Here is a 10,752-nt window from a genome sequence, read left to right as displayed (position 1 = left end):
ATTTCCACGTTTCACCGCCGGTGAATAAATTTGCAAAACTGATGCGAAAATTTACCGGTGAAAAATCCACTGCATCAAAAATATGCGTCGTTGCATCAGAATAGTCGCGTGCTTAAACATTGTTGCGCGGCAAAATTATTCGGACACCCATTGACTTTAATACATTTGCCCAAAATAGGTGTGCATATATCAGTTGTCACGGGTGTCGTAACAGATGTGCGTCAAAAATGATTTTGACGCCCATTGACTTCAATGCGTTTCATGAATTTTTTTGCCGAATCGAAATGGGACAAATTCACCCATCACTAGTAATAACATTTTAGCAACCAATGAGACATTTGTGTTCATTATTCGAATTGCAATAGTCCAATACAAGCAGACTGAGTGCTGAGATATTTTCCTGCAGTCCAACAGATTGCAGTACATTATACTGGAGTCTTCTCTTCTATCTTCTTCAGAAATACAAAATAAATTATAAATGTTAAAAAAAGATTACGCTTTGTTTTAGGAATTCTAAAGAATTTTGAACAACATGTCTTAACATCTAAATGTGTCCGGTGGAAATTCAACCATCTCTTTTTCCAGAATAATTCAACTTAAAACAGTGGATTTTCAAAAGCCACAAATGTGGCACCAGTTAAAAAGAAAAAAAAGGCTTATACCTTTCAATTAAATATATTTAGAATATTTATATTACTTTATCCATTTTATTTTAAATGGATTTTATATATAACAATAACGATTTTGTGCGGCAGCATTGTGTTTATTTGAAACATACAATTCATAAAAATTCAGATAATTTAATAGTCTGGTTTAGCCCTGCGAATGTTTTAAAACTTGAACTACCTTGGGGTTCTAGCTACTTCAAAGCTGGTTATACACATACTCACACACACAAAACACAAGCACTTAGATTTGGTGCTTAGAGACCGTGGAATGAGCGTAAAAAGAGTTTGGACATATATAAAAACATATCATTGCCAGCAGAACCTCCAGCTTCCCTTAATGTTGCAGGTCTTAAGTGTGAACTACAGTATTACCACATCGGTCTTGTTCGGTGGAAAGGAAGATTGTAGATATTGTAGAAATTCTTTAAAGCCTTGGCAAGGATATAGTATATGTTCATGAAGTTGCCAATGAACTGGATCTTCCCAAACATGATGAATGTATGCATCTAAATAAACTGGCGGCTGCTCTTGTCTAGTGGTGGAAGGGTCCAAGATAACATCGATAAATTATTTCTCAGATTGTCCAGGTTCCAGGTTCTAATTTTCTGTAAATGTATTTGTAGAAGGAGCGGCCGTAGAGTTTCATAGATGTCACGCTGGAACTAAACGGTCCCTTCACCCTATGTAGAATAAGTAATAATAATCAGCTTTGGTTTCTGGATAGCAAAGCCTATACCTGTATGCATTTTTTCATGTATGCTAAAGGTTAAAAGGAAAGCATTTTCAAGAACAGAGAAAGCTCAATTTAATATAACAACTTACCCCACAACATCCACAGCACTTGCAGTCCCCACAGATTGTCCCTATGAGGCCATTAATGGCTTGAATGGCGCAGAGAACAGCTTGAACCCCACTCATTATTAGCAGCAAGCTGAACAAAGTCAGATTCCACGGAACAACATCGTTTGGACACAGCTTCCATAGGTTTGGGTTGCCTAAATATTCTCTATAAAAGAAAAAAAAAATAGGTTTGGGTTGCCTAAATATTCTCTTTAAATGAAAACAAAATACATGTATAGGTTCCAATATCCGGAAAGCTATTTTTTAGCAAGATCCGAATTTACGGAAAGGCAGACTCCCATAGACTCCAGTATAATCAAATAACCCAAATTTTTAAACATGATTTCCTTTTTCTCTGTAATAATAAAACAGTACCTTGTATTGATCACAACTAAGATATAATTAATCCTTATTGGAAGTAAAACCAGCCTATTGGCTTTAATAAAAGTTTATATGATTTTCTAGTGGACTATGGTATGAAGATTCAAAATACAGAAAGATCCGTTATCCGGAAAACCCCAGGTCCTGAGCATTCTGGATAACAGGTCCCATACCTGTACATAATTATCTGTTTTAAAGCAATTAACAGCAAACTGTCTATTTGTTCTTGTAGCACCCATACTTTATATTTGTTTAAAACAGATCAGATAACTTTGAGCATGAAAAGGACAAGTGCATAGCTGCACAGGCAGGAGCCATAATGGTTTGGTCTAAAGTACATACATTAATCAACCATTTGTCATTAATCCATAAATGTACCTTGCACTTAGAGTATATTGGCATTATTTGCACCATAGCAACCAATCAGCAATTAGCTCTGAGCAGCCTAGGAAAAGTTATAAAGCAAACATCTGATTAGTTGCTACAGGTAACTGCACACCAGGGAAGGTTTTCCATTTGGGCCTAATGAGAGCACAGGTGTACATAGAATTCTATCATCTTCATATGAAAATATTGCAGCAAAGTTGTGCACTGCAGGTGTGAACTTGGGGTCATTTATGTGCAAAGTGCAATTTTCAGGGTGCAATTCATTTTGCACACTGCTTCCCTGCCTTTCAGAATTGCCATAGGTCTCTGTGTTGTGGAACACAGAGACCTAAGGCTGACTTGAAAAATATTGAGCTGACTGTTAGTCAGCTCAATATTCATAAGGGGCAGGACAGGAGAGGCCCAAAGACATCCCGCTACCAAAGTTGTGCATCGTTGATGCCAGTTGCAATAGAGCCCTATCCTTAGCTTCTGCCACTGGCTTTGTGATCATGTTATTTTTACCAAGGTGCCTAACTTTGCTCTTATCAGTATCAACCCTTATTTGACAATTTGCTGCCCAGTTTTCTAGTTTAGCCAAATATCTCTGCAAAGTGGCAGCATCCTGCATAGAACTTATAGTATCATCAGCAAAAATAGAAATGTTTCTTTCAATGCCCACCTCCAGGATATTAATAAACTAATTAAAAATCATAGGACCAAGCACAGTCCCCTGCAGTACTCCACAATAACAGTGGTCCAGATAGAAATTGATCCATTTACTATCACTTTTTGTAATCTATCCTTCATCGAGTTCTTTATTTTAGTACAAAATACTATGTTACAGGCCAAAATTCCTTCTGTGCTTTAGAAATGTCTAAGTAGATCACATCCATTGCCACTAGGTTTCAGTTCACATCCTCATAGATTGCAATTAAATTATTCTGGCAAGATCTATTATGCATAAAACCATGCTGGCACAAACTCATATTATTGTGACTTGCAATGTATCTTATCCCATATTACCCCTTCTAAAAGCTTTCCTACAACTGATGTCAAACGAACAGGCCGATAGCTTTCAGGCCTCTGCCATCCTCCTCTCTAATCTCTACTAACCAATTCTGTATGGACCTTACTTTGTGTAGGAAAGGGCTCAGGCTGTTACCACAAAACAGAATGCACAGAAAAATCAAGTTATAGTGGCACCTGTGTTGGCAATGATAGGTGTGGCCTAAATATCCATTTCCAATAATTATATGGGATGTCCACATACTTTTGGTCATATTATGTATATACACCCATGCAAAACAACCTTGTAAAAGGCCAGTTATGACATTATTAGTGGTTGATTATAGCATACAGATACATACATTCCAGTACCTGGTAAGCCATGCTCATTTAGGGCAGTTAGGGCTCAATAAAATTTTAACAGTTATAGCTTTTAATACTGGTGTCAGGATTCAATTTTATTGTAAGGCGCATTAAGATCAACTTTCCATTCTATTTTTCTTTCTTTCTTAACAATAAAATGCAGTATGTGGGCAACGGCACACACTGTCATGTTCTTTTACCTACATGTGTATACATTCATTATGCTTATATTCTCAAAGCATTATTAGGAATAACTTCAGTTGCTGTATATTGAATGGATATTAAATGTCACCTCAGAGTTCCATGAGATGTTACTTACCTTGCAGTCTGCAGTTTATAAGGTCATAGAACTATCCTGGAACTTTTTATACCTATTTAAGAATACAAGGATCACCTACCCATCATTGAAAATGTATCCCCAGACCTCTTTGCCATTTGGGCCAACTCCGATTAAACACTTTGGTCCTTTATTTATAGCCACTGCTGAAACAACAAAGCAGTATCCGGCTCCCACAAAGCCAATGGCAGCAAATATGATAGACGAAAACATCTAAAAGAAATCAAAAAGCTTGCATCATTGCACAGACTGCAAAGGTTTTCTTTCTTGCCTATTTGGAAAGAATGATTAAATCTTCTAAATAGTATAATATGGGGTACCAAAATGATGGAGAAATTCAAAAGAATTTACATAAATAAGACAAGAAATTTGCAAGTCATTTTTAAAGAACTGCGTAAAGGTGGCGTCCCTTTTTGGGAGTTTTACAAACACTGGTGCAAACCATAACATGTGTAAAGAAAAAACTGTTTACATTATTTATATTTCCCCCTTTGCCTACCCCACTACTGTGTGATCAAGGTCACAAATCATGCTGCACTTGTGGAAGGACATGTAAGTTCCACGTTTTATGGCACCACATTCACATCTCACTACTAAATTCCAAGAGTACCATGCATGTTAACATTACTATTATGAGCAGGAGCTGCCATGTTGATTTTGCAAAGATAACAAAGGTTATTTACGTTTAAAAACACATTGTGCGCAGTGCAGAAAAAAAAGGCAGCAAGTGCCCATTTTTTGCACACTGTGTTGTGTTTGTGCAGAATGGTCAAGGGCTTCTGTACTCCTTTCTGAAGATCAGAGACCTGTGGCTGGCCCCTTGAATTAAGTGCGTTCTATTTTAGGCTGCACTCTTTCCAAGAGGGTTGGCGGAGATTGTCATGTAGGTGCCCAAAGGCAGATGGTAAGCACAGACCTTAAGGCCAGGGCTCAGCTGTACCTCTTTACACTGCTTTCTGCACCAAGGGGCAAATTCACTAAACGACGAAGCGCCTAACGCTAGAGTGAATGCGCCAGCGTAGCGCATTTTCTTTAATTCGCCGATTCACTAATGGACGCTGGCGTAAATTCGCTAGTGTTACTTCGCACCCTTACACCTGGCAAATTTGCGCAACGGATGTAACTACGCAAATTCACTAATGCGCAAATTATTGTGAACGCTACCTTTTACGCCAGACTTCCTTCGCCACCTCAGACCAGGCGAAGTGCAATAGAGTAGATAGGGATTGCTTCAAAAAAAGTTAAACATTTTTCTAAGTCCCAAAAAACGCTGGCGTTTTTTCATTTTTTATAGGTGATAGGCTGAAAAAGATCGAAGATATCCCCCCTACATTTCCTAACTCATGGCACCTTAACTATACAGTGGGCACATGTGTAGGGCAAAATAAAAATTTTATTTGCTGTTTTGAAGGTTTCCCAGGCTTGTGTAGTGATGCTACATATACCTCCATTGTAACTTCAATTTGGCTCCGTATGCAAATTAATCATCGCTAGCATAACTTTGCTTTGCTTGGCGAATTAACGCTAGTGCAACTTCGCAACCTTACGCTTCCCCTGAGCACAACTTCGGATTTTAGTGAATTTGCGTAGCGCTGGCGAAAATAGGCCCTGACGAAGTGCGGTGAAGCGGACGGTGACGCAATAACGAATCTAAGTGAATGTCCCACCAAGTGTTGGATTTTTGATCCAACGCACACACAGCAGAGTTTCCCAGAGCTCCAGGGAATGAAAAATGACCCCTAATATCTGTATAACACAGCAGCAAAAAATGACAGTAGGGCCAGATTTATTAAAGGTCGAATTTCAATGTATAAAAATTGGCCATCAAATTGGAATACTAACAAGTTTTTTTACATCAAATTTGGCCATTTGCGGTCGAAGTAAAATCATTCGATTGCACCATGAAATCTTTCGAATCAAACGATTGAAGGATTTCATCCATCGATCGAACGATTTTTCTTCGACTTCAAAAAAAAAACTTAGAAAAATGCTCTAGAAGGTCCCCATAGGCTAACATAGCACTTCGGCAGGTTTAATTTGGCGAAGTATTGAAGTCAAAGTTTTTTAAAGAGACAGTACTTCAATTATCGAATGGTCGAATAATCAAAGTATTTTTACTTCGAATCGAAACTGTCATTTTTTACTTGGAAAATTCCCCCGAATTCACTTCGACCCTTGATAAATCTGCCCCTTAGGTGTGCCCAGTGTTGGACTGGCCCACCGGGATACCAGAAAAACTCCCGGTGGGCCCAGGTGTCAGTGGGCCCTCACGCTGTTAAACATTTGGCTTATATCATGATCATTCCCTATTTTTATGAGAACAAAGAGGCTAAATAGATGGAATAATAGATTATAGTATGTAAAGAAAAGAGACTAGGAGAATAGAGGTTGAGTGAGGAGAGGAAGAATAATAATACTGAGAGTGGGCCCCTGGTCTAAAGTTTTTGGGTGGGCTCCTGGTGTCCGAGACAAGTTTCTTACCTTGCCTCATGGCAGGAGCAGCCCTGTTTTTAGTTAAAGGGAACATGAGTAAGGTATCCCGTTCCTAGGTCTAATGAACTGATTCCAGTGTACAGTTTGAAATGTGAATGAATGAGTTTTCTGGGTTGAGAAATGCATGTACACACCATGACTAATTTTCATTTGCTCCTCATAATGATTTCTTCTCTAGTTATATTAGTTAACTAGCAATGCTGTTCTTCTTATACTCAGAGGCTATAGAGCAGTGATCCCCAACCATGGGCTTGTGAGAAACATGTTGTCACCAAACCCTAGGATGTTGCTTTCAGTGGCTTTAAAATAGGTGCTTCTTTTTGGAAATGTTGGACTGGGGAGTCTGCTTCCTCTATGGCAGTAAAAAGTTCCCCGCTCCCCAGCCACTTTTCTACTTGTGAGTGAGGAGGGAGGACACGAAGAACAGAATATTCCAGCAGGGGACGGTGAGCGGGCGGGTGGATCTCTGTGCATTAAATGCTCAGAATAGGTTTTTTGTGTGTGTTTGGGGGGGGGGGGCAGCACACACTATTTACGCCACTGCTTATACTCACCAGTATTTATCATAAATTAGATTTCCCTGTATTAAATGATGACCGGCAATGAGCGTGTCTTCTGCTAAACTTATCTTATAACCTGATAAGGAAGGCCAAAACTAATAAACTAATTTCATTTTTACAGCACTAAACTATTTTAGTCAATAACACAACTAATTTGTGGGAAATTTATTTTTTTAATAATCCCTAGCTTCCTGATTGGAACATATGGTTGTTTGAACTGCTCTGTTATTAGAACCATCTGAACTACGGGGATGTGCTATTTTCCAACGCTAGACCTCAGATGGTCTAAACCCTGTATGCACATGGAATCTGTGTTAATACTTACTGCAAACCTTTTCCCGCAGCTCTCATTTCCACAGCACCCACAGCAGTCATTGTTTTTCAGACCCAAAAAGACTAGAGCTGGAAAGATTGACTAGAAAAATAACCATGAAAGAAAGTTAGTAGACAGGTCCTCAAAGCCTTCTTTTATAGTAACTATGAATACGTAGCACATTAACAAGAAAAAGAGCCATAGAATATGTCAGCAGGAGTCAGGACTGGAATTAAAAGGGTATTTTCCCAGGGGTCCCTAACAACATTGTGGTAGCTTGGGGAGAAGCAGCTGCAAATGAGAAATCCACTCATAATAATAATAATAATAATAATGATAAGCGGTGATCTAAAATTATAAGCTTCCAAAGCTGCTTTGTATATTCTGATCTTCTGACAAAGCAGTTACAGGGTTGCTGCCTCTACAACTAGATAGATTTCTTTCATTCCTCCCCAATAGAGCTCATGTAAATACATAATCTTTATCTGCTGTACAAGGGCATGCTCGCTCATTCTGCAAAGTAGTGCTCGTCCTAATAAAAGTCTTAGGGTTATATTTATTAAACAGAAAATATAAAATAGAATTCCCCATAAACTACACCAAAATAACTAGTGCTCAAGTTCAAGATTTCAGAAGGTTAGATAGGCCAGTTATCCATTATATTTTAGAGGGCATTGCTCTACATTCTAAGCGTTACTTTCACGATTGAAAAAATGACTCCATATATTGCTGCATCATCATTCTGGCCTATGGAAAACATCCTTCAATACTGCTGCATCAGCCATTTAGCTCTAACTCTAAAAGAATATATAGGACAGCAAATGCATATTTACCCTAAATCAAGGCAAGGCTTTCCCAGATCTCACCCCAAATAGACTTGCACAACTACAGGACTTACCACAACTCCTGAACCCAAGAGCCCTCCAAAGTACCAGACTTCATCTGAAATGTATCCATTTTCAGAAACAATTTTTCCTCCAGGGAAGAAGAGCAGAATGTTGGCCAGAGCACAGAGGCAAGCTAGACAAATAATTGTAATACCAAGGCACTTTGCACAGCTGCCAGAACACATTTTTCAATCAAGTAAAATCAGTACAACCCAGATATGAATTAGTCTTCACTATCCAGAAGAGGAGCTCTGTTCACAGAAGCTGTAATTAGCAGAATGACCAGACTGACTGGAACTTTATGGGATTAGCCTTGATTTTTATGAGTCCAAAGCTACTGGAAACTAATAATTTGAATACTCACTGTGATAAAACTCTAATTTCCCCATGACTAAATAACCTTTGTTAATGTTCTACCTCTTTAATAAAATCAATAATTGTCGTTTACCATCCCATCAGAAGTGCACGTTAACTCTGGTGGGTAAGTAGTCTATCCCTGGTACTAATAAAAAGATCATAAAGATTATACAGGCAGTCCCCAGGTTAAGTAGGTTTTTTCTTAAGTTGAATTTATATTTAAGTTGGTATATTTATCTATTAAATGCAACTTGGACAGATGTTTGTCTTAACAAAATATTCATTTTCTGTGCTTTCTGAAGATACACGGCAGCAAGTGAGGGACAGAGGGTGCTCCACAGTAGACAACACACACCAGAGGGGTTTTATGTGGGTGGTTTTTAAGATAAATGGCATTTATTAAATGGTAATAAATGCCAAGCAAACCACAGTACATTACTGTAATAGTCTCTGTTTGCAAGCACGACTTGTATGTAAGTTCGGTGTTTGTAATTTAGGGACTGCCTTTATACAATTTGTTTTCAGTCTTCAGGTTTCTAATATAGTCCAGTAACTTCCCATTTTAACTTATGGTTGATGACATTAAAGTTGATTTATTATTTAGTGAATTTCTTATTTGAGCATGACAGTTAACATGGCTCATTTACATAGTTACATAGTTAAATCGGGTTGAAAAAAGACAAAGTCCATCAAGTTCAACCCCTCCAAATGGAAACCCAGCATCTATTCACTAGGGATGCACCGAATCCACTTTTTTGGATTCGGCCGAACCCCCGAATACCAAACCGAATCTGAACCCTAATTTGCATATGCAAATTAGGGGTGGGAAGGGGAAAACATTTTTTACTTCCTTGTTTTCTGACAAAAAGTCACGCAATTTCCCTCCCTGCCCCTAATTTGCATATGCAAATTAGAATTTGGATTCGGTTCGGCCGGGCAGAAGGATTCGGCCGAATCCGAATCCTGCTGAAAAAGGCCGAATCCTGGCCGAATCCCGAACCGAATCCTGGATTCGGTGCATCCCTACTATTCACACACCCCTCCATACCTTCACATAAATTATATATGTCCATATCTATTATTATTATTATATCTATTATTTTATGCCCATTATACTAACTATAGAGCTTAGTATCACAATAGCCTTTGATTTTATGTCTGTCCAAGAAATCATCCAAGCCATTCTTAAAGGCATTAACTGAATCAGCCATCACTACATCACCCGGCAGTGCATTCCACAACCTCACTGTCCTGACTGTGAAGAACCACCTACGTTGCTTCAAATGAAAGTTATTTTCTTCTAGTCTAAAGGGGTGGCCTCTGGTACGGTGATCCACTTTATGGGTAAAAAGGTCCCCTGCTATTTGTCTATAATGTCCTCTAATGTACTTGTAAAGTGTAATCATGTCCCCTCGCAAGCGCCTTTTTTCCAGAGAAAACAACCCCAACCTTGACAGTCTACCCTCATAATTTAAGTCTTCCATCCCTCTAACCAATTTAGTTGCACTTAGTCTCTGCACTCTCTCCAGCTCATTTATATCCCTCTTAAGGACTGGAGTCCAAAACTGCACTGCATACTCCAGATGAGGCCTTACCAGGGACCTATAAAGAGGCATAATTATGTTTTCATCCCTTGAGTTAATGCCCTTTTTTTATGCAAGACAGAACTTTATTTGCTTTAGGAGCCACAGAATGACACTGACCAGAATTAGACAACTTGTTATCTACATAAACCCCTTGATTCTTCTCATTTAAGGAAACACACTGCCATTTAGTGTATAACTTGCATTTATATTATTTTTGCCAAAGTGCATAACCTTGCATTTATCAACATTGAACCTCATTTTCCAGTTTGCTGCCCAGTTTTCCAGTTTAGACAAATCACTCTGCAAAGTGTCAGCATCCTGCATGGAACCTATAGTTCTGCACAATTTAGTATCATCTGCAAAAATAGAAACAGCACTTTCAATGCCCACCTCCAGGTCATTAATAAACAAGTTGAAAAGCAAAGGACTAAAGCTGCTCCTTGCACTTCTGTGTAGTTATACTCACACTACACTGGGCAACACCTCAAAGGTAGAGGTAGCTCAGGGGGTCCCACAGATGCAAGCATCAATAGTCGCATCGTACTTGCACCTAAAGCATCAGGCGCAGACATCATTTGAACTCCGAGTCCTCA

General features: G+C 38.7%; 1 protein-coding gene across 1 annotated transcript; it reads right to left on the bottom strand.

Moving 5' to 3' along the window:
* Positions 1–747: 747 nt before the first annotated feature.
* On the bottom strand, positions 748–8,470 carry XB5965330.L (uncharacterized XB5965330 L homeolog). The gene is given in 5 exon segments (NM_001097661.1): positions 748–1,348; positions 1,491–1,674; positions 4,025–4,176; positions 7,342–7,431; positions 8,228–8,470. Coding segments are annotated over 5 exon segments (618 nt in total). The 5' UTR covers positions 8,402–8,470; the 3' UTR covers positions 748–1,330.
* Positions 8,471–10,752: the final 2,282 nt, after the last annotated feature.

Source organism: Xenopus laevis, chromosome 5L (genome assembly GCF_017654675.1).
Source record: "Xenopus laevis strain J_2021 chromosome 5L, Xenopus_laevis_v10.1, whole genome shotgun sequence".
Classification (NCBI taxonomy): Eukaryota; Metazoa; Chordata; class Amphibia; order Anura; family Pipidae; genus Xenopus; species Xenopus laevis.
Note: the sequence above shows the minus strand (reverse complement) of the source record. Positions and strands in the feature narration are given on the sequence as shown.